Below are 27,766 nucleotides of genomic sequence, written 5' to 3' on the forward strand. Positions count from 1 at the left end.
CAGGGTGGAGTCCCCTTCTCCCACTGGTAGGTGTTTCCCTTGTCCCTTTGGAGGCAGCCCCACAGGTCCCTCAGGCTGCTCTTGGCTCCAGGGTTTGGCTTGGTCCCACGTTCCCCCACCACCAGGGTATGGAGCTGGGCTCAGCTGGAGCAGACGGAGCCACCCATACGGTTCCCATCAGGAACCTGCACAAGGAGGGTTACGGCAGCCCCGGGACTGAGGGGTTCATGTTGGTGCCACGCGGCCGCTGTTTGCCCACCAACCTTCTCCTCCACGGGTGGGGAACCGAAGCTGCTGCCCAGCTCACTGTGGGAAGGGACTGGATTCAGTTTCTCAGCAACAAATCAGCAACTCCTATCCAAGGCAATTTAGTTTTCATGATGTTCTTCAGCTGATGTTTTTTATAATTGGCAGTTGGGCTGTAATGTATCATGTCTGCCAAACTGTGGATTTTGTTCCTAGATCAGAGATTGCACCTGTAGGGTAAAAAAAAAAAGAATTTTGAAGCATAGCAAATACTTCACCGTGTTTCTACTGGCACTGTATTCTGGTCCTGTCTGTTTTAACCCCTTCCCTTGTAAAACTGATGGCACATGATAGCAGAGCCAGGCCAGTCACTAGTGAGTTGTGTCATGTCTTTGGAGACTTGGTAAATGGTAAACGTAGCTGAAGGGTTTGAGTATACAGCTACTGGTGACTGGTAATTGAGGCTCAAAAGCAAATATATTATGGCATAACTATATGCAGCTGCACATTTTTTTTTGAAAAAAAAAACAACCAACCACCTTGCGGGCAGCGAGGACTTGAGGTCAGTGGCAGCACAAGAAGAGGAGCACTGCTGTGATGGCAGATTAAATGCAACAATGCTTGTATTCAGGGTCTCAAAATTCTAACACTGTATCACTAAAACACCACACTATGACAGCGACACCACGAACCGTAACACTCCTGAAAACAAGGGTCCTCCCTGGGGGCTGTGGGGGCTGTGCCCAGCTGCAAGGGCAGGGTCTCCCCAGGCCCCCAGCCCGGGGCTTGCAGCGTCTCACCCCCATCCCCACCCGCTTTGGGCAGCAAACGTTGCATCCCCGGCCACCCCGGCTGTGCTGCTGCCACGGGCTGGGATCCTCTGTGCTCCTGCTCCGGGTGTAGGCAGAACCTGCTGGTGAGGGCTTCGCCTTTGGGGGTTCCCTTACAGAACGGAACCCTCTAATTTGCTATACCATTTCTCCTGTATGTCAAGAACAATTTCAGCTCCCAGCCTGCCCCCTCACTCTCACAGACCTTTCGTGCTTCATGTTTCTCTGAAGGATACAACCTGAATTAAAACCAGAAAGGATAAAAAAGTCCTAAGAAAATTGTGAGAGTGACGAATGCCCAGGACCTGCCCTGGACCGCGTTTCCTTGGAGCTGTGCTCGGCTCTCTCCACAGTGGTGGTGGGGGAGAGCGACAGAGGCTGGCTGAGGCCACCCCGCAGCCCTTCACCAGGTGGACACCCACAGCCCACGTCCCCCCGCAGTCCCACGGGTGCTCGGGCTGCCACGGTGGTTGGGCGATGCTCACCTGTGGGTCTCCTGCCATCGCACCTGAGCATGGAGGCTGGAAGACAAGAGTCCCCCCCAAAACTGTGCTCCAGCCTCGGTAGACTGGGAAGAGAGGAACCCAGGGGCTGTCCCCACCGGAGCTGGGAGCTCATACCAGGGCCCACCGTGGAGCCCAGCCCTGGGGGTCATACAAAGGCCCGGCTTCTGCTGGATTCAGCCTCAGCGGTTATCCAGGAAGTCTGTGCTTCCCATCACTGCTCCGTGTGACTTCCAGGCAAGCAGCAAACCCGCCAGCTCACCGCTTTGCTGCTGCTGCTGGGTAGTGTCCAAACACCGCCTACCGTCAGCTCCCCATCACTTTGCAGCACAAGGTACCGTGACAGCATTTAAACTGCATATAGCTGCATACTTACACCTGTCTTTCAAACACACTCCTTTGGTACTAAAGGACATTACCTTTCCAAACTATAAAACTCACATCCAAACAATAAAACTCACATAACATGCATCCATTGAAGGAACCAAAGCTGCTGGGGAAAGCAAAACCACATGATTTTTACAGAATGTTCTCAAGTGCTTTCATAAACTAGCCAGGGGTTACTTCTCCACCCCACGTAATCATAGGTAAGTGCCATTTTTCTTCATTGGTTTCTACTGATTTTAAGAACCAAATAACTCGCTTCTCTTTTAATTAATTTACTGAAGATCTACATTTTTAACAATTCGGTAGGATCACATTCTCCTTTTCATTAACAAACTTCAATAGAGAAAATGAATGCGTGTTCAGTCAGTAATAAAACTGGCTGGATGGATGTGTATCGATTGGGAGAATGCTGATGAATTAAGGCAGATACACTTAAGAAAGTACAATACCATTTCTGTTGAAATTTGGGCAAAACTCCTCATGCCAACAATCTCATTGACATCGATGGTCATGTCTACACCATCTCCTAAGGCAATTCTCTGAATAAAAAATTCACCCAGTGCGCATACTTGGCCTGCAAGCACAGCCTTAGGGAAAAAGAGAAGACATCTTCCAGATCTGCTGGAATCGTTTGGGCTCCAGCGCTGACGGCAGACAAGCACATCCCTCGCCGTCCCCACGCAGACCTGCAGCGGGTGGGCAGGAGGCTGATGGTGGCTGCAGCAAGGGTTCATACTGAGCTCAGAGGCTGGGGCATCTCACCCAAAGTGCAAAGGTCTGGCTCTGCTTGTGACCCTTTGGCAGGTGGTGTACGAGGGTAACTACACCGTGTCCTGTTCAAAGACCCCTGATTCCCACTAGCTTCTCATGCGGTGCATCAGGAACATAGCATGTTCTTGACTCCCTCAGAGCAGCCTTGTCCAGAGGCACGAGATTCAGGCTTATTCCCTGATCTTGCTGTTCCCTACGGCAGCACTGGCCCATCAGGTAGTTATTGAGGGCACCACGGCTGCGTTGCTGCTGCAGAGGGGGCTGCATCACACAGAGGGGATCAGTTCCCGCTCCGGGTGCACAGGGTCCCAGCACCAGGGAAGAAAGCACTGGGGGAAACAAGCCTGGTACCACAGCTACCCAACCCATATCCCCCATGGGGCCTGACACGGACACCTGCCTGGTGCCCAGGACAGTCACAGACTCAAGAAGTCTATGAAATGGGGAGTGAGGAGAAGCAACGCAGACCTCCTCTTTCCATAATCAGTGACATAAGGAACCATTCACAATTTTTTCCATGCATGGATTTATTATGAAATCAGATATTTATGGACAATCACAACAGTTTCTACAATAATAAAGTTTAATACTTTAAATTACTTGGGAAGATTCCACACATCCTTAAACACTTAATTTAGTATCCCTGTTATTCCTTAAGATGAGTTTTCTTACACCACATAATAAAAACATTCAAGTGTGTCTGTTTTCTCCTGTGCTGCAAAGTACAGCTTCACGCACTGCAGTCTTCGTTCTCACAAGAACATGCTACGTGTGCATCAACAGTGTCCTGCATATCCTCTGACTTCTGGTCGAACTTTGTCTGTTTGTCCGTCAGGCTGGTAGCCGAATCTGATGGGGAACAAGAAAATGAAAAGTAAGGAGTATACTTCAGAAGTAGTTTTGCAAGGTACAGCATTTACCATGCACTAGTCATTAATTACGGCAGGCTTGGCTTCTGCTCACTAGCTTACATATTTATATTTGTCTAAGTCACGCAGAGATGTTCTAGGAAGCCCACTTAATCAATAAGCCAGTTCTACCTTGAAAACTAGTACTTCCATATAGAGCTTTATTAATAATACATTTAGGAAATGACATTGTGGTCTTAGAGGAAAAACAAACTTGGAAAACAGGCATGAACCCATCATCAATATAATCTGTTATCTATCTAATCTAATATCTTAGAATCTACAATATACCTGTAAAAAAAGACATCCTCCTACATCACTGCACCTATGTGTAGGAATCCCGACCACACCTGCTCTTCTATTGCCTAAATCAGCTCAGTGAAACAGGATCACGCCCAAAGGCACTGATATATAAAAATATACAAGGGGAGGATCCCCGTGTCGGGGTGCTGCACAGGATCAGACGTGCCTGAATCCTTGCCACCTGCAATACACAGTTTTTCAGCTGAATCACAATGCTGACTGTGCTGTTACCCTGCCCTTACCTTGTTAGCTCAAAGGGAGTTCAGTTTAGATTTGAAATTCCGGTATAATGGAAACCGTAGTGAAATTACAACAGAAAAACGTCTCTCTCACTAAAGAGAGTTTTACGTATTAATGAAAACAGGGAAGGGTCTTCAGTCAATACCACAGAGTAAGTCCATCCCTACCTGTGCGTATGTTAGACTATTCATACATTTCAAGTGGAATAACCGAGTCAAGCCACAATCTATTTAGACTTCTGTGCAGCTGCTGTTCAGTAAGATTTCTGTTTACTCACCAGCTGGGAGACAGTGGAAACCAACAGTGACTGGAGTAGTCTTTGTGGCGGAGCATCCTTTCATACAGCGCAGCACGGGCTCTGTAGAATAGCACTTGGAGTCCACACCCGCAAGCTGAACTGTCTTCTCAAGCTTCACGGAGGAGCGTCGCAGTTTGCAGGCTGTAACACAAGCATTGGTGACGGTTTACGTGCTCACATTCAACATCTTCACGTCTCCCCAGAAGGACCCATCTGCCAACACTGCCAATTTGGAAACAACTTCCCTCTGTGAAAACTGTATTTTGACCAGGAGTGAAGCAGCATCACTGACTGTTAAGCTTTTCAAATCAGCTAATTAGATATGGAGCTAATTTCAAATGCAACTGTCTTATTTCTAGATTAGCACGTAGAATCAGAGTTTGATGTACTTTCTAATAAACATTTTTCAAAGTAACTGGCTTACTGAATAGCTGCAAAACCACATTCAAAAGTGTTAATTACTCAGCACTGTAAATAAAGGGGGGATTTCTTACCAAATAAAAATAATCACTAAAGAATTACATTATTACCACCTTTATTCAGACAGAATTGCTGCAGAGAGGGACCAAAAATCATTGCTGCCAGCCAGTAGTATTGATGTCATTTTGGATTCCCAGCACAAGCAGATACGAGTCTGTGAGAAGCTAAATGGACCACCATTTATTCCTGACTATGAGCTTTAATCTCTAAAATGCCAGCCATTTCCACCACATATTAAATGGAAACACAATATGTGGTCACTGTTAATCATGGGAATACTACTGTGTACATGCATGCGGACTCCATATCCATCTAAAGCAAGTTTGATGCCAACTATTCTTTACAAACATATAGCAGAATAACAGTCGATGTACGGCTAAACATGTAGAAGCCATCTCCTTGCCAGCAGGACAAGTCTTCTTTACAAAGGCAACGTGCCTGTTGTCCTTGCAGCACTCCGGTTTGCTGTTGCATCATAACCTCAGCTGGGAGCACTGAGCACACCGTAAGATCCTAATCTACTGAAACACTTAAAATACAGCTTTTTTAATTTCAACCATGTAATTAGGTCCCTGGAACTGCTTGACAGGTTGCACTGGTTCAAAAATCAGATGGTCAGCCAAGGTAAAACAATTACTACTCCCTATCTGATTTTTTGATGCATCAAATACTGTCTGGAAAATGCTGTTGTGCTTAAGTCGAAGCGTTCTGTGTGAATTTATACGCTTACATTTTTTTCTGACCATCTTCTAAAATACTTCAAAACTGAAACAAAGATTTTGCTTCAGCTTGGGTATTTAATTTCAACTGACTTGGGTTTTTTGGCTTGTTTGCATCACTTGTAATTTCTTATTCCTTTCTAAACCGACATACTTTTAATACTTAATATAACTTAATAATGAACCCTTTTAAAATGCTTTCCTCAAAATGTTTACAGATTTTAAATTTTCTAAATGAATTCTACATTTTCTATATAACTACAGAAATATTATATTAAATTTATTAGAGCTTGCATACCTCCCGTACAAGGCTTTTCTTCCAAAATCCAAGAATGCCCAAAGCTCACCGCATCCTTAGCTAGATATCCATTGGGCATCCGATACTCCTCTTCACATTCTGCGTCATATTTTCCACATATTCCACACATTTTCCCTGCCATCCATAAAGCAACTTGAATCTTCAAGGAAAAAAAATCAAAACCATTTCAAGTTAAAAAAAAAAAAAAATACTTACGGAGCAGATTTTTGCTATATAGGCCCCTTTCAGTATAAGTTAATGCACAAACATTTAAAATCTCTTTGCTAAGAATTCAAAAGGGTCTGACAGTCAGACGCCAAACTCCTGTGGTGCTGCAGTGTCTTTAACTGTTAAAGCCTTTAAAACCTACTGTGCCAGTCTCGTAGGTTGTTATTAATAGTGTAGACTATTAATATAGTCTAGCTTTTGTCTGATGGATGTTTTCATAGTATAGGTGATAGATACAGTGTGGTTTACCGATTTCTGACATTCTCATTTCATATTGGTTTTGGAAGAATTGCCTTTAAAAGAATGGCTGCGTTTTTGCTGATTTAAACAATTACACAGCTGCAAGAACAGTGGACAGGAGCTGGAAGCTCATTTTTCTTGCAAATGCACCGCTGGCTCAGTGTGTGTACGCCCACAGGCACATTTCCCAACACACAATACAAGAATAAGGTATTTCTGTCGGTCACTTCTACTCAGAAATAAAGAGCAGGACTGTGCGATCCGGTAGTTTCACCTTCCCTTTTGTGTTTTTTGGGCCCTGCACAGATTTGGTTTTGCCACTGCATGCTCTTGCACTCACACATACCAATTCTCCGTACATTCACATACATTCTCCACACCCGAGCATATGAAGAGGAAGAACTATACCCTGAATGTGTAGCCATCAAAGTACAGTTTCTCAATGCCATAGGCTGGGGCAACAAGTACAAGCCCTTGCTTTTCACTGTGGATCCACAGAGAAGCACCTAGAAAGAAAACAAAGTAAAGCAAAGCAAAACCAAAACCAAACCAGGCCCAGCCTAGCTTCTTTAAGAAAGAAAATAGCAACTGTCACGGTTCTAAAATGTTCTTTTCCTTGAAATTCCTCAATTGTTCTAGTCAAGAAACAAAACATACAGCAAAACAATGTAAAAATGTGTACGTATAGAAAATAAGTGTTTGTAAAAAGTTGGAAAACAATTTTAATGATCACAGATTTACCCGTTTTTCTTTGGGTAATTAACACATTCATATTTATTTCTAGAAATTGTTACAGAGCTGTCTATAATATCTGTAGAGTTGTGCAGATACACAAGGCCCTGAGTACCCTACATTGGAGTAAGGAAATACAGAGAACACCGTGACTCTCACTGGAGCCGTTTCTAGTACAATTATCGCTTCCCAAGTACATAACAAATAGGACAGAGCTCAGCCACCGGCAGTTGCTAACCCAATTTCAGCAAGATGTAGCCTGATTCATACATAACAGCTCTACAGTCAGGAAGTACATGCATTGAAAGCCCTTGACTGCATAGCACAGAATGAAACAAGGTTCTCCTGTACCTTTCACAGAAAGTAAACTATTCCTGCTTTGAGAGAAGCAAGCAGGCTGTTTTTCCAGCTCCATATTTATTCCTAGCGTATTTCAGAATGCTAGTCAAATCCATACCTACAAATCAAATCAGGAATAACAGTGATATACAAGTGTGGTGAATTTTAGAAAAGCTCTACTTCAAAAAGTTTTGATCAAGCAAAATTTTGTAGTATAACCAAAACACTTCTCAAATGTGGAACTCAGCAGGAGCTGCAGTAATATACGAAAAGGAGGGATCTTCATGTTAGTTGTGTCTTGCTTAGTTTGGCCACTTAAAGAGCTTTACACTCTAATCAGTCTTTCTAAATGGTCCTATGCAAGTTAGTGAGATACACGTTCTTAAATATTAACCTTGCAACCAAAGGTAGGAATACTTATTGAATACAAACTGATAGATTTTTTTCTTTCTTTCTTTCTCCTAAAACGTCTGTGAAAATGAAACAACAGATGATGCATCACTTACCAGCAGATATGTATGAAACATTCGTGGTGGGGCTTTCCACCCCATCTACCAGCAGTTTCACCTGCCCGTTCACAGGATGCATATCAATGTCACTGTTAAGGAGAAGAGCGTTCATAGCCTGTTTGGAGCCCATTCACACGCGTACAGCGACAAAGGCATTCTCCTGCTCACTAAATATCACTGGTCACAGCATAAGCTCATTTCAACTACTTAAATGACATCAGGGGTATTCTTGTCACCTAAGATGCAGGGGAACATTGTCAGCATCACATCCCATGTGCATGGAAAGCAAATAAGGGAAATGCTGAAATCCCGTGAGCTGCTAACAGTTGCGGTGAAGCTCAGATCTAAGCGCCTCTCATGGCAAACATGGACGATGTAGTCCCTCACGCTCAGAGCGTCTGGCAGGAATTACTTACTGACTGCCAAGCTTGATGTTGATGGCTTTCAGGTTCATGGCTTCTTCAGCGTTCCTCATCATCACCAGGAACTTCAGGTCAGAGCTGCAATCCTGAGCCAAGATGTGGTAGCAGTTTGCCGGCATCGTGTAGTTAAACTGAACGTCGTTAAAGGTTGTGATCTTGTTGTAGGAAACGGAGCAGCGAGCTGGTTAAATAAAATGCCAGTGAGTATTTGCTTTTCCAGAAAAGAAAGTCATTAAATGGCATATTTTGTTTTTAGTGGTATATAATTTTAGCTTTATATTTTTTCCACTATGTGACATTTTTGTATGGATTACAGGGGCTCTGGGCTACTGAGAACCCATAAATTCTAAAAAAGGCAGAAAAATACACTCTATCTAACAAAAAAATAATTGCCAGGAATTTTAAATGTTATCAAATCAGATAATTGGCATCTGGATCCCTGAAATGCTGATGATTTCTGTACTACATGCACAATATTGTCTCCCAGTTGAACGGTCCTCACATTATTACAGCACATTTCCTAATTAACTGGAGATAAATAATCCCAGAAAAATTGAGAAGGTGCTTAAGTAACTCCGGACACTAAGGACGTCATGCTTCTGAACCCGATTGGACCCTGACCTTTCAAATTCTCGAGCACCGCAGAGGGGGCTTCAGCAAAGACGTTCCAGATGGGAGGCTGCAGCTCTGAAGCTGGTATCCTTGGACCTACAGGGAGTGACAGGGGAAGCCTCATGGCTTTTTCATAGAGGATCATCTGAAAAGGAATTCAAGAGCACGTTCAAAATACACTCGTGACAGGTATTCACAGCAAACAGCTGAGGTCAGCTTTTTCTCCTATTTGGAATTTGATTTCAATTTCTTACTTTGATTGACAAAGACTTTATATGAAAACAACTCATCTGACTCATTGTCCATGAGGTCTTTCTTCTGCCTGCAGTTTTCTCTTGCGGCGTGGCTCATCATTCAGATATTACTTGGGAGAGAATGAATTACTCCCCTTTAAAAGTGTTTAGGTGAACACTTCTGGGGCTACTACAGATGGAAACGCATGCCGTTATGAGTGCCCACAGCTCTCTATTTTTCCATCAACAAAATCAGTCTATGAATGCTCTTGGATGTAATATAAAAAGGTTGAAAATAAACAAAAGTAGTTTTCATCATTGCACCCAAACTGATGCTTAGTTAATTTTTCTTTCAGAGAATTGACCCACTGTAATTAAAATGCAACAATCTCACTTTTCCACTAGGAAAAAATAGGAGAGTAATAATAATAATTAATAATTACATCAGGAAGCTTGATAATAATGTCACATGTCCTTGGAGAAGTTAGAGCCACGATGACCCTGGCTTGTCGAGAAGGATTCTTGTCCATTTTTTCAGAGAACCCCAGCATAAATGCAGCCCCAGGGACAAACTCGTAAAACCTTCAGAAATTCAAATCAGAAAGATCTGGTGAAATAGAGAAGTGAAAAGCAAGACACATCCCAACCAAGCTGCCTCACATCCATGTGTAAGCAGCACACGGAGTCTTCAGGATCACTGGCTAGGTCCTCATGACCACTCTCTGCTTTACTGGTCAAATGTTCAGTGAAAGGCAGGATCTGTGCCTCAGTTTTCAGTACTTATGGCCAGTATAAAGAACTCCTGTACGTTACAATAGGATGGCCATGATCTCCCACTCAGCTTTTATGTCTGAAGGCAGTACTCAGACAGATCAGAGAATAAAATAATAGCCGGTACTTTAACTGTGGGTGGATGTTGATTTTTCCCAGTTGACTGATACCATGAACGAGTGTCACTAAAGGCTAAAACCTCACCATTCTGCTATGGATCTGACACTTGAAGGAACTTTAGGCCACTCCAGTTTCACTTGTGCAGCAGGGTGGGCAGCAAAGCGCCCGGTTACCAACTCAGTTGAAATCTTGTAGTCCTGGCAATTCCGGCCCCATTTCAGGTAAGCCTTTATTGGAGAGAGAAACAGTCCATTGTTAAATGCATGGAACGTAGTTTTCCATGCTGATGCATACAGCTGTATATAACTATTTTTGAGCCTTACCGCTGCCTTGTGAGCATTGAGGACTGAAGCATCAGCACAGAGCTTCCACTTGCTTGAATCTGTGAGGTTTGACACAAATACCTGCACCCGGGGCCTGATGGAGTCAATATCTGCATATACCACGAGCTGGAGACCTCCTATCTTCTTATCGTTGCGAATGCCATGAAGAAAAACGGCCAATACTGGTGTTTTAACATCTCCCAAAAACTTAGGCTAAGAAGAAGGGGGAGAAAGTATGCAAGGAATATAATTATAAAAGAATTACCGTAGAACATTTTAGATGCAAGATCTAACTAGATAAATGAAAAATAAGCAACTGAACTGCAAATATAAACCAGCATATGTACCACACATATATACACGCCTATAAACTCTCATACCTATGTCTTTAATGTGCATGTGCGTCTGCATGCACAGATGGTTTTTATCATTGTAGTTTATATGAGCCAAAATTTGCACCATTTCCTGAGCTACAGCTGATACTGTGGGAATATTCATACCATTAGGATACAGTAATGACTATATGAATTCAGCTTCATTGTCAATACCTATCTATTTGCCTGTGAATGAAAGTGGTTCAATTTGACCAGCAGTATCAGCCATCAGTTGTATTCATCACTCATTCTCACAACAATAACATCCCCCAGCTGGTGTCCTCCTGTTTATCTGTCTGTTTGGTCTGTTGGCTTTTACCCCACACTTCATCTGTGAGCTCTGTGGCGCAGGCAGGTTTTGTGTTTGCACAGCACCCTAGCACAAAATATAATCCAGGACGTTGTCTTCAACATCAAGACCCCCTCCTCTGACAGCAGGGCCTTAAGCATTCTATGGCCTGCAATTCCTTCACTCCATCATTAGACTTAACTTCATCACTTGCTCCAGAGAGCAAGCCTGCATGCATCAGACTGGGTGGTGGTGAGGAGCCAAGGTGCTACATGTCACCTCTGGAGCGTGCCTGATGCTGAGGCTCCTCTTAGCCTCGGCCTCCACTACCAACGTCCTTGCACTGGCACTGCAGCACCTCAGCTTCCCTCCTGGTTGCAGAGGTCATGAGATCAGTCTCTGCAGGCATTTGTTGGGTGGGATTTCCATGAGGGAAGGGTCGTGGTCCAAGTAAGAAGGACCCTCACTTCACTGCAGAGGAAAGTGTGCATGGGAACTATGGTGGCATGACTCTCTTAATTGATACCTGAGAGTTGAGAATATTTCTCTCTTCCCATTATCCTAGCTGTACAACTACTGCAAGTGCACGGCCACTCTGACATTCTTCCAAGCTGTCGAAAACCCCTAAAAATGATGCAACTAACCCGGGAAGCAGCTCGAGATGAGGCATGACTGGATCTGGTAGAGGAGTATGTGCTGCTAAGTCGGTCAGCTGGGAGTTTCCTTTTTGGGAACTGCAAGAAGAAAACACATCATGCTCAAGAGGGTAACTTAAAAGCATGCTCGAAGAAATTGCAGTGAGTAGTGCTGCAGAATGCTCTCTGTCATGGCCCTTGGTGTTGGTAAACTTGTGTTTCAAACCCAAGTAGCTCCATGACTTGCGATATGCTTTGTCCTGCTTAGTACATGTGATCTAGCTCTGAAAAATCTTGTTTACCCAAATATATCTGACCCTTCAGAAGAGACAACTAAGGAACAAGTCTAGATGAGAATTCCCTGTGTGAAAAAACGGTGGACCAGAGCAAGTCTAATTGAACCAGCCTCTCAATTCAATATGAAAGACCAGAACTGATTCATTTTACTTCTGGAAGAGCCCGATCAACTGGAGGACACTGAATGGACCAAAAGAATAGAAAGGATCAACTGAATGGACAGACACAGCTGAACTTTTTACTTTTTGAGGAACACTAATATCAAGTACACTGCTCCTGGCTGGCTCACGTCCTAGTAAGAATATTCTGCTGAACTAAAGTACCATCCCAGTGTGTATCAACAGTGGTTACAATCCAAGAAACCGAGTGATCAAAGCCAGTCAAATGAACTAAGATCTTGATGGTAGGGTCTTTCTTCCTCCAGAGTGCGTCCCCAGTCCCTTGTACTGCTTTGGTAGAGCTTTGCATCTACTTTGCAGAGCCACAAATGGTATCACGTGCACAACATGAAGGAGAACATAGCTCTCCATCTTTACACATCTCAGAAGAACAACCACAATTGATTTGGTGTTCTAAATGTTATCCGTACTGTAGTTTTCCTCAACAAAGACAAGAAGTTGCCTTTAAGGTTTCCATTTGACTCATGACATATTCCATACTTAATTTATTGATGAAAGAATAACTCACCTCTTGTCTATGCGCTGATTTAAAGCGATACTGATAAATCTCATGATCGTCCTTTGAAAATGATAAAAACAAGAAGATTAAAAGTCTCAGAAGAAATGTTGCAATTACATTGAAATCTGAGCACTGTGAATCAAGTAAGGATTTTACTAATTATCATTCATACATAGTTCTGTATGCCTAGTCACAAGCACATAATGCAAGACTTGAAGTAACTTATATAAAGCAAAATTAAGACAGAAACATGCAATGTATATTGACAGAAAGTAGTAAATTGCCAAAAAATGTTCCCTGCCTATAACAAAAGTTTCACCAAACTTGTGGAAACTTTTGAGATGCTTTGAAGTAGACATCTGAGCCAATGATTGCAGGTGTGTTTGAAGAATAAATCTTGCAATTTTATGTTGCTAAAATTTACTGTGTCAACTCATACTTTTCTGATTTATGATGCAAAGCCAGCTGCCATCAGGAATGTGATTCACGGCCATTAGCAGCATCAATCAATTTACTGACAAAGTTACCCATATTTTGGAATATGTGCTGCCACTGCTACTGCTGCTACTGCTGCTGCTGCTGCTGCCGTCACCTTCCAGATGTCCTGAGTGATGCCCATGGGTATGGTGACCCACTGATTTCCTGCTGCTGCTGCTGCTCCTACTGCTACCTTTGCTGCTGCTGCTCCTACTGCTGCTGCTGCTACTTCTGCTGCTGCTGCTGCTACTCCTGCTGCTGCTGCTGCTACTCCTGCTGCTGCTGCTGCTACTTCTGCTGCTGCTGCTGCTACCTTTGCTACTGCTGCCGCTGCTGTTACTGCTGCTGCTCTTGCTACTACTGCTGCTGCTGTTACTGCTGCTGCTCTTGCTACTACTGCTGCTGCTGCTCTTGCTGTTGCTTTTGCTGCTGCTGCTGCTGCTCTTGCTATTTCTGCCACTACTGCTACTGCTCTTGCTGCTTGCATCTTTGTTTCTTGCTTGCTGTCCTTGATCATTCTTATCCTCATCTGCAGCCTTTTTATGATCAGGAGAAGCAGCAGCTGATGAGGAAGAAGAAGAGACTGCTGAGGAGGCAGAAGATGAGCTGGAGGGATTTTTTGCATTGGGGTCTGTCCCAAGCTCTGTTAGCATAGTGTTTCCTTTCTTAGAAGGCTGCTTCTTCTGGTGTCGTGTTTTATTTGCAACCTGCAAAAACAGTTCAAAGAGAAGTGCAAGAGAAGGGATCCATCAGGTTCTGTATTTACAAAGTAAAACTTCTCTGAGTGTCAGACAAGCTGCTCACATCAGCCTTTCAAGGAACAACAACAACTTCCCTGCCTCACCCACTGCAGAACTGCCTTAGATCCACTGCGCCCAGCTGAAATCTCACCCAGCATGGAGGAGCAGTCCCAGCTGGATGCACCCCATCGGATCAGTCCCACCAGATGTGGCACTGGCTGACAGGCCTGGCACTGGCACTTTTCAATAGCCCCATCCTTGCTTTCCCACGCCAGCTTTCCACATTGAACTTCAAATTCTTGGCTTCATTTATGGCAAAATATTCCCCCCTCCCATGCTCAAAGTCTCCTACCTTGAAGACATTTTCAATGCCTAGAATCTTCTTCAGTTTAGCTTGAATGTCCTCATATGGAGATGACTCATCCTCTTCCTCAGACTCCGAGTTTACCACATGAATTATTTTGGAAGCTGCTCTGGATCCTGCTTGAATCTCCAGCTGAATTTTGTCAATATCGGCATCTGTTTGAACTACACACCAATTGCACACATTAGAAGGTTACACTGCTTCAAATAGCACCAACAAACCCAAGACGGCAATAGCGCGCAATATTGTACCTGGCATCAAGACTATTTTAGCTTCATGTTCTCCAATTAGTCTGTGCAAATATGTATTTTTTAGGAAACTGGCATCTCGTGACCTTCTGGAAAAGCAGAGCTGACAACCAAGACGATGCAGTTTGATGCAAATGTCTCGTTTATGAGTTTTTCTTCCTGTGCCGTGGCGAAGATCCTCTTGAGAGCTATAAGTATGTTTCCTTGGCTCGCTGTCAGCTTCTTGCTGTGTTGGAGATGAGTATGTGAATACCACTGGGAGCATATCATAGGCAAGAGTAAAACTGCAGACATGTGCAGCACAGAGAGGGTAAATATTACTATATAAGCAAAAAGGAATAGGTTACCATTGTGAAACCTTCACCGGAAGCTCTCTCTGATGGTTTGAAAGGTTCTTCCACAATATTTGATGAAGCACCTTCTGGGAGAATGGAGGTCCTCTTTTCAACACCTAGTTCTCCGATATTTCTTGATACAGCAAAAGCCTTGTGTCTGTTGAGATATGCGCAAAAAATGGTAAATTATTCCAATCCCTTGTCTTTGGATTAAATTAAGTATGTCCCTGTCAGTATCATGTGACAGCACAGACATATGTTGTTTGAACACAGGGATTGCATATGCAACTATAAATTTTATTAAAGACAAATAAGAGTTCATGACAAACATCAGTTCCTTATATCACAGGAAGTTTTCAAAATCTGGATAAATTTTAAAAAATTTCCAAAACATGGAAGGCATTAATTTAAAAATAAAAATTAAAAACCCTAAAAGACAATAAAATTATAAACAAATAAAATTTAAAACCACAAATTAGTAAACTAAAATAAAAGTTAAACTCCTAAATAATTTTGGTAGCTTTTGACTTTTAACTCCTCTATTTCTCTTTCTTGGTCTACATCCCAAACATTCTGCTGCACACTGAAAAGCCACTCTGCCTATCTAGAAACCTCAGTAGGAGGTGTCCGTGAATAGTGAACTTTGTAAGGTTTCAGCAATGGAAGTATTCTGAAGTAACGCTACCATACCTTCCAACCACTATCTCAGTTTCCTCATGGCATGGATTTGTTTCAATCTTAATATTTTTCAATTTCATGTCTATCTTGGCATCAAACTTCATTGGCACTCTTGTCAGGACCTTGCCTCGAATCTCAACAGCATGTTGAAAGTATTCTGTGTTGACACCCATCGTTGCCACTGTATGTACGTATAAGCTGAAACAGAGTGAAGTGGTCAAATGCAAGAAAGGTGCTCTTTTTTAACATGTGGTTCTGCCTTTTCATAAAGAAACCTCCATCATGTGTAAAGACTTAGAAACCTGCCATACCTTGGGCTTATGTCAGACCGAATCTGCATGGTGGATTCAAGCAACTGGGAAGGTCTAAAATCTCCAGTTAAAGGGGGGGTTATTTTTCCATCAACTGCAAACGACAGAACAAAATTTAAACATGGCAAAAGTGAAAGAAAGGATTTGAATTTCAGCACGACAGAATTTTCACGAAGAGATAATATTTTTGTTAATACCACAAACATAGCTGGAAAACAAGACAGACTTTGGGGTACATGAGATCTTTTATGAGTCTGAAAAACACTGAAAATATCCAGAAAGTTTCTTCTGTAGGCAAGGGTTCTGATGCAGCATATTGAAAATAGAAATAAAAATATAGTAAGAAAATAAAGAGCCAGCCCAAACGAAAAGTTTGTTAATTAGTATAACATTAAAATTTCAGAAAGGTGAGGAGCCAGAAGACAGAGTGAGTGTGGGCAACCAGGCTAAACAAACCCTGCTCTCCAATCTTTTCTCACATCAAGTGTGAACATCTTTCTTGTACCGTGGACCCAAAACTGGACATTATACTCCACATGTAGCCTCAGATGTGCTAAATAGAGGGGAGAAACAACTTTCGTGCTAGCTCGGCTCTTGCTATTGCAGCCAATGATGCAGTTGGCCTTCATCACCACAAGAGCACACTGCTGGTTCACTATACCAGCTTGTCCTCCAGGCCTCTCTGGCCCTTTTCTGCAAAGCTGCTTTCTGTCTGGGTGATGCCCAGCCTGTACACTTGCATGAGTTATTCCATCCCAGGTGGAGGACTTTGCATTGCCTTTGTCAAATAGCATTGCACTGCTGTCAGGCCATCTCCTCCAGACTCTCAGGGTCCCCTGGGGCAGCAGCCTGACCCGCCAGTGCAGTGACTGCTCCCACCAATTCTGTCATCATTGACACAGGCTTCCTGAGGGTGCCGTCTGTTCCAAAGTTCAGATTGTTAAAAGAGAGAATGAACAAGTGCTAATGACGGAGGAACATTGCTCATAACAAGCCACCAATTAGACTTTCATCTGCTGACTACTCTTGGAGATCAGCAGTCCAGACAGCCTTCACTCACTTTGTAGCCCATCCATCCAATCCATACCTCTCCAATGTGGCCACAAGGATGTTATTTCAAACAAACAAACAAAAATAAAAATAAAAATAATAAAAAAATAAAAATAAAAAACACCCAAAAAACAAGGGGCAGGGGTTCAAAGATGTTATTAAAACAAACTAACAAACCAAAAACCAAGAGCAGCAAAGAGCAGACACATACGAGACTTCTATAAAGAGCTCAGGTGCATGTACTTCACCCTCCATTCCTTATGTGGTGTCAGCAGAAGGAAAGGTCAGTTTTGCCAGAATTAAAAGTCTGCTGCACCACAACTGAATTAACTTCTTGATAAGTATTCATGCTTGCATACTTATTCTTTAAAAACAGAGCGCTCTGTCTCTTTTCACAAGCCCTCTTCTCTTCCTGCCTTCTCTAACATTACTAGTGGTTCTCTTTTCTTCTCTGTTTAAATCACCATTGAATCCTGCTTAGCATGTGTGTGCATCCCTCAGCAGCCACCTCCTTCTGCCCATGTCTGTGTCAGCTCCCAAAGTGGCTCTTGTTTTTTATGGCCTAGAATGCTGTGACCTTTCTCTCTCTGGTTTCCCAGATTCTCACTTCATTCTCTCTGTCCTCAGTCCATTCAAAGACGAGTCAGAAATCAGCTGTGTCCAGCTTCTCTTCAAACGTCTTCACTACCTCCCCTCCACTACAAAAAGTAGTTCTTTTTCTAAGTTACTATTTTTCCACTTTTTTCTCCAGCCCCTCTCAGCCCGGCCCTCTCATCCCCTGCTCAGAGCTCCCACACCTGATCTCGTCCTTCCCAACTCACCATTGACTGCCGCTCGTGCCAGAGCGGTGATGTAGGACCCGTACTCCAGTGGCAGACCGGTGCAGGTGGGAACGATGTATCGCAGCTCTCCCAGCCACACCGGCTGTGTCCACTGTCCTGCAATGCCATTGCGGATTTGGCTGGCAATTCTCTTCATTGCTGCGTTCCTATCAGCGGGTTCTAGCACAGTCTGCAGTAAAAACAGAGATCCAAGACGTTGGGATATACAAGTAGAATGGTGTCAAATCTTGCAAAGAAAAGTAGGGGTCCCTGGTACCTTCATAGCTTGATGCAGGACTTCCTTATTGATGTTGACGTAGGCCAGCTCTTGGCCAAATAGTTTCAAGTAGGCTGATATCAAGGGGGCTTCTGTTGGCAGCTCCTTCCATCCCAGCAGCTAGGGAACAGGTAAAGAAACAAGCAAAGTTCCTTAGCGCAACACTTTACAAACCGTAATTCAGCAAGATGATCAAACCCATCCCTGACCAAGCTGCAATTTTCCATTGCTGCTTGCTTTTCTTTTGTGCTTCGTAAATAGCACAGCGTCACTAATTCAGACTTGCTCCCTGTCACTGACATGCCCCCGAATAGCCTCCTGTCCAGCCTTTTGTATTCCGGTGCAATAGCATTTACGTAGAGGGTCTGGGCCATTAGTACCACTAAGCCCAGTTTGAAATCACAGCCACAAATCACCTTTTCTCTTGAAGACAAAGGTATATTCTTGCAAAATGCCCGCCCTTCCCCTTTCCTCCGCAGGGCAGAGTGAGGGTTTGCAGAAACTGCCTCAACCGTCCCAGGAGGGATGTCCCCTGCAGTCCCACTGCAGGTCTCTCCTTCACAGAAGTACTCGAGCTGGCTGATAGGCGGGTAGTTTACCTTGTGAGACAGGGCTTAACTCGTAGGAGAAGCCTCACTAAATACCCCCTCATATAACCCACATATTGCATTACTGAAAACACCTACCGCTTTTCCAATCTCCTTTATCTTTTTGTATGTGGGATATTCAGCAAACGGGATATTTCGTTTCATGATGACGTCTGTGAGGCCTTCCACGCGGACACCAGCCTACCAAAAGAGCATGAGAAGGAGCAGTCTGAAACATAACTTACAGAGATGAAACTTTGTGGTCAATTTTAATTTTAATTTGTTTTATTATCGATTTAGGCAAATACTTACCTCCACCAAGTCAGCCACTGACCCTGCAGTATATGCCATCAGCTTGGAAATTATTGCCGATGGGAACATCGTTCCGGGGCTGTTCATAACAAAGACATCTCCAGCAGCACCAACTTTATAGTTATCTATGGCAGAAGTAAACAAAAGACACATACTTTTCCTAACCATTCTGCTTGTCATTCAAGATCGTATTTCTGCAGCTTTTTCCATTGCCAACTCTAAGATATATAATTACATATATTTTAACTGTTTAGGCCCAAATTAGTAAATGGCTACTCATGCACTTTTAAATATGTGACTGTCACATTTAATTCAATTTCTTATTGAGGCATGAATGACATATTTCTCCAAAGGACTAAACGTCTCTTAAGAATGAATTTCTGAAGTGAAAGTTTCCTGGTCGCTGAAACGCTTTTACTCACCAAAGTAACCACCGATACGTATGACCTTGCTATACCGATAGCTCAGCCTGTCCAGTTTGGGGGCCAGCAGCTTAAGGGCGATATTGCAAGCCGAAGATCTAAAGAAAATGAGAAAGGTAATCATACCCTGAAATAAGCTGCACCCTGTCGGAATATAAACTGAATTCAATTTGTCCACACACGCAGTGCTCACTAACAGGAATGTAACAGAACTTACTAGAATCATAGATCATAGAACGTGTTGGGTTGGAAGGGACCTTTAAAGGTCATCTAGTCCAACCCCCCTGCAGTAAGCAGGGACAACTTCAACTAGATCAGGTTGCTCAGAGTCTCATCCAGCCCGGCCTTGAATGTCTCCAGGGATGGGGCCTCCACCACCGCCCTAGGCAACCCGTTCCAGTGTCTCACCACCCTCACTCTAAAGAGCTTCTTCCGGCTGTCTAATCTAAACCTGCCCTGCTCTAGTTTAAAACCATTGCCCCTCATCCTATCGCTACATGCCCTTGCAAACAGCCCCTCCCCAGCTTTCCTGTAGCCCCCTTCAGGTATTGGAAGGGGCTATAAGGTCTCCCTGGAGCCTTCTCTTCTCCAGGCTGAACAGCCCCAACTCTCTCAGCCTGTCTTCATAGGAGGGGTGCTCCAGCCCTTTGTTCCTGTCTCTACTTACACGTTGTACATGTACGGCAACGTGCTCTTCGACAAAGCCTTCATGTGGGAATACACGAAACTGGCCACTTGCAAATTGCTCTCCTTCATTGCCACGTTAGCTATTGTTGTTATTAAAGGAAGGGCAGGCCTTGTCTCAAAGATGGCAGCACAAGCCATCATTCGCACTTCAGGGGGAAGCGACTGGTCTGCAAGGATCTGAATGAGATATACCTGCACCTGCAGGGAGAAAACAGTGTCTCAAATTACCAATAATTGAGACTTTTTTAGCAGACTGGATCCACACATAACTGGCAAGAAATATGAGAGAGGGGGACATTGTCCTACAGAAAGGTTTCCTGATCTTTTTTACTGCCTGGTTCCCCATTGTTTTAGTAAGGCAATTGAAGGGGCCATGGAGGAAGAGCCCCGTGGAGAAGGGCAGCACTGAATCCGAAACAAACATCCAGGTATCGATGTATTGGGCCAACCCACCACAACCAAAAAGACATCAGCGCAGCTTTTTGCATTACTGACATTCAAAGGCTGGTGAATAACTTCAAATGAAACAATGGTAGATAATAAGATAAATCCATTCTCTGGAGCAACCCCACTGACCTGGTGGAGCATGCTTCGCTATTTTAGACCACTTTTTAAAGGGGAGTTTCAGCAGCTCACCAAAGACAGTCCGAGTGGATGCTGCCTCCTATAGCTCCTGTATCTAAACTGTCTGAAAGGCAGGAGTCTTGCCTACGCCCACTACACCAACCTCAGGGGGATGTCAGTGGTGACTCATCCAACCCCAAGGGAAGGGTCTGAAAGAGGCAGAGCAATGTTGACATTTCGCCTAGGAGGTCAATAGACTATAAAGGCAGGTGAAATTATTTGTCTGACTTTTAGGTGTCTAAATTTCCACCATATATAACTAGCACAGGACTTAAATGGTTATGACAGATGACTAAAGAAACACTGCTGATATCCTTCTGGAAGCTTCCTACTGACTAACAATTATTACAGCTTAGCATAAAACATCAGCTAAAATACAAAATTGTATTGTGTTGTTCTCAAAAAATAATCTTTTTTTTTTTAAACACGCTGAATCCACAGACATGATACCATTACATTCATTACCCTTTACAGTATACGTTCCCTAATTCTCTAAGTAAAGAAATCTCTGGCAGATCATACTTACTGTTTTGGGGTCCTTCTGAGCTATTTTTCTCAAGGCCATTATGGCATCAATCTGAATGTGGGTGGGGATATCAGAAGCGCTGGATGAAGATATGGGCAGGAACTTCAGGATGCGCTTGATGCTGGCTGGCTCTCCCATGTTACCAATGCACTTCAGAGCCAGTTTCATTTTGTCTTCACGGCCCCTGCTGATCGCGTCATCTGCCAGGTCATGGATGGGCTATAGGCAAAGCACAGTTCAGTCTTATCTTCCTAATGTAGAGATTGACCACAGTGTTCCCCTCACCCACCCAAAAGCCTATTGCGATAAACAAACTGGTTTTAATAAAATTACTCAGAAACGACTTCTCTCAGGATTTTACCTTCCAATGTGAAAGCTGTGGTTTCAATGATGAAGCCATTATCTACCTCAGTAAAATGATTCATTGCCTTTGTTCTGAAGGAGCCCTATGAAATCTAAGTACAATTGCCATTTTTATACTGTATCTTAAAAGAATTAAGCTAATGTAATGAACATTACTAAGCTGTTAAGAACAACCTGAGAAAAAACCACCCACCTGAAGAGCTTCTTTGGGACAAGCTGAGATCTGAGAACAGTATCTGTTGACCACAGAACTGTATCCCAAGCAGGCAACTTGCTGAAGCACAGGACTTTTCTGAATTCGAGAACTGGTCATTAAATCCTGTGGGGAAAAAAGGGGAAATAACTTATTTGGTATTTAATACAGTGCTCGACATAGCTTTCAGACCAGGAAGATCATCAGAGCTTGTCTGAGGGGAGCAGTTTCATAATGATTATTGTTCACGTCCAAACAAATTAAATGAGCTTGTAGACATTTTATTTGCAACTTCACTTAGGAGCTTAACTCCCCACTAGTTTCAATACAAATAAGCATATATATATATCAAGTTTACATAGCATCATTTTGATTTTCCTCAACTGAGCATAACACTGAAAATACAGAGATTATGGGTAAACATCAATCTGTAAATAGAGTATCCTTAGAACAACGTGTAACTCAATTATACTAATGATGCATTCTCATATAATATCCTTTTTTTCCTATTTGAGAAGAAGAATATTGACTAAAGATGGGGAAAATCCTATTCAGAATAAGTTATTCATTATAGTGTCAAAATATTTGAAGTTTGCACTAATACTTTCACTTGCAGCACTTTACAGTTTATAGGAATAGTTTGTAATCAAAAGAGCTATTCAAATGACATAACACACAAATCACCATTTGTTTCATAAGTAAGAGATTGAAGTGGACGAAGTTTTGCAGGTTGTAGAAGGTATGAAATGTGATCCCAGCAAACTAAAATGGGAATTGCTCTCAGAAACTGTTATGAGCGAATGACTTCTGTATCCATGTAACAAAATGAAGACACGGGGCTGTGCCTCCTCTCATGTATGTAGTGCCAAAAGAAATTCCTGGTTCAACATTTGCACAAAATTGGTATACATCAGAGGGGAATACAGTCTCTCAGGTACTTTATAATCAAGATTGTCACTAATTATAATTCCTTTTGTTATCAGGTCGGAAAGATTCACACAGATTTACTCACTGCTGCTATTGGAACAGTGTCTTCATCAGCTCTCATTGAATGGAGAGCAAAAGAAACACTTAGAAGAGTCTGAAGGTAGTTAATGTCATCATTGCGAATTCTGCTCTTAATGAATTTGAGTGCTTCTGTAGTGCCTGCAGCAGAAACTGCACTCAGCAGCCATCGCCTGCAAGCGGGGTAAAAAAAAAAAAAAAAATCCTTAAATTTAGCTCTCAATTCTCCAAAAATGGAAAGGTTTCTTATAAGCTGATACAATGAAATACCTGTAGCGGGGTTTATCTGAAGCTTGTCTCCAGATGGACTCCAGAGTATCAGCACTTGCTACCCGGCAGAGCTGGACGAGCTCCAAGAATCTGTACGGAACATCGTAGTGGAAATCTTGTTGGTTATTCTGGACTATGTGTTGCAGTGTTTCTACTATCTGTTACAAAACATGAGAGAGAGAGAGAGAATACGTAATTAAATCCTCTGTAATTTATGATCATTACTCTTTTATTGTTGTTTTGTTTGTTTGGTTTTTTTTAATTAGGAAAGCAATTTGAAGACCTAAAAATACTATACCCTTTGCTCGGGGTTTTTCATCTTGATTAGCTGCAGTGGCATCTGTGGCAATACGGATGGGAACTGGTAACGAAGGCTTCCGTAGTTCTGCATGGAAATGTCTGGGGCGCTCCCCCGTTCGCTCCTCACTTCAAGCAAGGCGAGTTGTTGTCTGTCAAGAGACAAGAACGAATTAGCTCTCTTCCTTCTTGGCTGTTTGTTGGTTCAGTGATACTGTGATGGTAGCAGTTTTATTCTTTAATCATTTTTCTTATAACAGTAAAAACTTAGTTTGCTAATGGATAAAGTCTTCGCGTTGGAACAAAAGAGTATTAGAGTTATCTGCAATGAAATAGCTTCTGAGGAGCTAAACCACTGTCTTCTGAATGAGAATTATTGACAGTGTAATCAATGATCTTATTTCTATGTGCACCATCTTCCTACTGGCACTATAAATTAGCCCTTTTTCAGGACAGAGTAGTAAAGTTGCGTTCTTATGGTATAAGCGAGCAAAAGAGCTTTTTTCCTTCTTTTCCATCTGATTGTAGCACCAGGTTTCCCAGGGTACAAAGAGAGAATGGTTCAGTGAATTTTTAGGAGTGCGGAAACCCCAAGTATGAGTGCTCACAGCTTTACCCAACTGCTGTGGAGCTCAATTCCCATTTCACTTCAATTAGGGGTGAAAGGGACCGCCGGAATCTGTAATTGTGCTCACTTTGTGAAGCAAGCCCGTGTCCCACCTACCTTGCTTCCATGACAGCAACACCCGTAGGTTCACTGAGTGGTGAGATCTGATACACCTGCTGTGACACCACTTCTGTGATCAGGGTACCACTATCTGACTGCTTCAGTTTGTAGGAGAAAGCCGCGGTCCCTTTTATGAGCCTTCCCTTCTGGAGGAGGACAGAGAGACCCAAAGAGTGAATGGGAAGAGAATGGTCAAGCCTGTAGTTAGGACGATCTTTTCACATCTCACGTACCATCATGTCGACAGGACAAGGGTAGATGTAAGCCATTCCAACACTCTTTATCACTTTTTCCTGGCAATTATTTTGGTCTACAGTTTTGGTGACGGAGACTCGGCTGTTCTTCCTGTCTTCCTGGATGACGTACCTTGTGTGGCAAACACCTCCAATGCCAGCCTGTGCACATCAATAGAGATTATGAGACTTCCCGGTTATATCAGGATTCCACTGTGTGAGAAGTTTTATTGAATGAAGATTCTGAAGGAGCAGTAGGAAGGTAAGGACCTACTGAACAGTCTGAATTATGTTTTGAAACCTGTTACCATGACACACAACTAATCCTATTGAACTAAAAAATAGACATGTGAACACTCCTCAGTCAGGGGACTGAGTTTAAAATGAAAAAGTAATCAATTAATTAATATCAACAATGAACAAATAAAATGGATCAAGCAGCTGTATCACAAGGAAGCCATATAACAAAGACAGGCACAGCTAATAATTCTTTTTTCTTCTTCAGAGAGCTGTATGTTAAGTCTTAAAGACAGATGTCTTAAAGAGAATCCAGCTCAGATGATTCATTCAACACATACACAAGCGTTTTCTTCTATGTGAATGAAAACTGTCTTTTTTTGATGAACATTTCAAAGTAGATGCAAATAAAGAGAAACTTGAAGGAAGAGCACCTGAAGAGAACACATCCTTTCAATGAAGTAGTTTTAGAATAGAATAAACAAACCTCTTGCAATTCATACACATTCTGTGACTTTTTAATGGTTATCTGCATCATGTTCAGTATTCCTCTCACTATGTTAATACACATATCGGGGCAGTCTTCTGGGCCATAAATGTTTCCAATCCGTCCGCTATTGTATTCAAACTTGAAGGGCCGGGTAAAACATGAAGAAACCGCCTGGGTGATTTTGGAAGATCGAGTAAACGGGTCCCTGGGCCAGATGCCATTGTACTCCTCGAACTGCGGAGAGCGGATCTGGAAGGAAATTAAGAAAAGAGACTTCCGTGAATAAAATTACTTTGGTACTAAATACGCAAACAGATTGGAAGAAATCAACATGATCGCTAGTTATATACTCTTTCCTTCCAAATGTAGCCTTAGAAATTCGTACAGCAGTTCATTCCTTCGTCTCTTCCTTGCACTGTTGTAAAACCATTGTACAAACCCTGTGGGCTCAGCAGTTTTATTTTATCTTACAGAAGCAGTTCACATATCACTATTATCTCCCAGGGACACTTTAAGCATTTAACTTGCATTAACCGTATAGGAAGAAAGGCTGATTCAAAAAGTAATTAAAAAAAATCAAATAAAATTCTCCTTATTTTTTCAGCCTTAAAATAAATTTTCTGCTTTAGGTGAAATTTAGCATTTAAACAGTTTATATCATTCTAAATGTCAAAAAAATATAGTTTTAGAACGTTGCATTTTAACTCATAGCCTTCCAATTTATTTTTTTTTAGTAAACTGGTTGATATATTTGATTCATATTTGTGAATTGCTTAAATCAACCTATTTTTTTCTAATAACGAGCAACATATTTAGAAACCTTTCCCCCCCCCCATACTGAGACACAATGTAAATCAGAAGCAATTTCAGTAACTTTGGCAAAGTCAGTGCCAGTTTAGGTGCCCCAGAGCGCAGCCTGGTGCACGCTATAGAAGAATTTTAGGATGAAGACTACAGTGTGAAATGCAAGCCCTAGCCCGTAATTTTGACACCTTGCCCTCATCGAAGAGAGATCCCCAGCTCAACTACAACCAGTGAGAGCTCTGTCACTGAACTCAGTGCCCAAAAAGAAGCAGCTCTGATTTGTAACTAAATTAAACAGACAAATAAAAGTATTTTTCTGAAACATACTTATTTCAGATGGGTCAGGTCCTGTCTCTACTGATGTCGGCAGAGGCATGATTTCACACGCACAGACCTTTTACTGCATTACCCAAACACTAAATATTATTACATGCTCCTTGCCTAAGCCTTTCATTTTTTAATCCGTCTTTTATCACTTATCACTTTTTATCTTGAGCTTTTATCACTTTTTAAGTCTACATTTATTAATTGCCTGCATGACAATGATTTTACATACCCAAGTCCCGGCTTCCCACAGAAGTTGGGAATGTGTGATGAGACTAAAATTGAATCTTAAACTTGGAGCAGGCTTGAGTTAGAAATAACCGTTTTCTAACAGAATGCCCGATTTTGGCATCTCTATTTTCGACACAAAGTCTTGAGGAACACTTGCTAGGAACAATTTCCACAAAAAACACTCGGAAATGACTGGATGCCAAATCACCCGTCACTTCTGAAACTTCAGGTTGCAGATCATTCTCTGACATCTACAGCACTGAGCCTCCAGCTGCGTTTCCTACAGCTCTCCTAAACCACAGATTACCCAGATGTGATTATAACTGTGATTTATAGTTCACCGTCATGCGGTAGGTTTGGAAGAAGACACGGTACCTTGAGGAGGTAAGTGTTCTCTGACAGCTCACTGATCTCTAGTTTGCTGCTGAAGCGCACGCCAGCTTTGGCGAAGCTTTTTTCTTGAAGGCCATTCAACACCCAGCCCTCATAGCTGTACAAGTGGCTCTTTCTGCTGCTGAATCCAGGGTCTGTGGGGAATAACGGCCATTTTCACAATACTTGCAAACACGTTCTAATAAGTAGAAATCACAACAAAGAAGTCACTGAAAGAGGGTTATAGAAGGAAATGTACTTACCAATGTCAAACTTCTGGCTACCTGCAAAAGGAGATGGAAAACCAGATGAGTAACGTTTAGTCTAGATCCAACTGTTACCACAGAACTTAAGGAAATTTTGGGAAAGAGAGATGAAGGAGGGAGATGCAGGCTTACCTACGAGGGTGAGCGCTAGTGCAAGTATGATTCCCCTCATAGTGAAGGCGAATGGGGCGCTTCCGGACATGGTGAGACTTTTATGGAAGAAAGCTCAGGAACACGTGGCTGTGTTCTGCTGAATTCTCAAGTTTTTTATCAGTTTATGTAAACACTTCCCTTTTTGCAATCATACTTTCTCTTCAGATGGAATAAAAGAAATCAAGTCACACCTTGGCATCCCACCCATTTTCTCATATAAGCCCTTTGCTGGGTTGTTTATAAAAGTTTCAACTTATCCTAGGAAAACAATTTTACTAGGTCGGTTACAATAACAAATTTACAATAAACACGTTACTTAATTTCCTAGATCATGTCATGGGTGGCTGCTGGTATTTGGTCCTGCCACAGATAAGGTTGATTTTGCCCAGGTTATGCTGACCTGGCGTCTGACCCAAACTGTTATCTCACTGACAGTGACCCAATTAGCAAAGCACAGTCAGTGTCACACGAGTCAGCGGTGCTCTTTCTCTCCCCTCAGCATTGGTTTACAGCCACCCCTGTAGACAGGAGACAAGAACAGATAAACCCTTGCTATT

The 27,766-nt window shown here is 42.6% G+C and overlaps 1 protein-coding gene across 1 annotated transcript; it reads right to left on the reverse strand.

Annotated features, from left to right (window-relative positions):
- Positions 1-3,288: 3,288 nt before the first annotated feature.
- Positions 3,289-27,258, reverse strand: LOC134520002 (vitellogenin-2-like). The gene is made up of 35 exons (XM_063344874.1): positions 27,189-27,258; positions 27,054-27,074; positions 26,794-26,945; positions 25,057-25,308; positions 24,333-24,494; positions 24,097-24,245; positions 23,374-23,524; positions 23,076-23,233; positions 22,813-22,978; positions 21,801-21,926; positions 21,245-21,463; positions 20,075-20,292; positions 19,408-19,505; positions 18,986-19,110; positions 18,773-18,874; positions 18,087-18,206; positions 17,810-17,999; positions 15,939-16,032; positions 15,640-15,825; positions 14,962-15,106; positions 14,618-14,840; positions 14,355-14,530; positions 13,313-13,969; positions 12,795-12,845; positions 11,820-11,909; positions 10,513-10,725; positions 10,274-10,416; positions 9,742-9,880; positions 9,075-9,210; positions 8,448-8,634; positions 8,029-8,120; positions 6,860-6,957; positions 5,984-6,143; positions 4,466-4,627; positions 3,289-3,586 (listed from the first exon to the last, which is right to left on the reverse strand). The coding sequence occupies exons 1-35, from the start codon at positions 27,256-27,258 to the stop codon at positions 3,468-3,470; spliced, it is 5,550 nt and encodes a 1,849-aa protein (XP_063200944.1). The 3' UTR covers positions 3,289-3,467.
- Positions 27,259-27,766: the final 508 nt, after the last annotated feature.

The sequence above is a fragment of the Chroicocephalus ridibundus genome, chromosome 8 (genome assembly GCF_963924245.1).
Source record: "Chroicocephalus ridibundus chromosome 8, bChrRid1.1, whole genome shotgun sequence".
Lineage (NCBI taxonomy): Eukaryota > Metazoa > Chordata > Aves > Charadriiformes > Laridae > Chroicocephalus > Chroicocephalus ridibundus.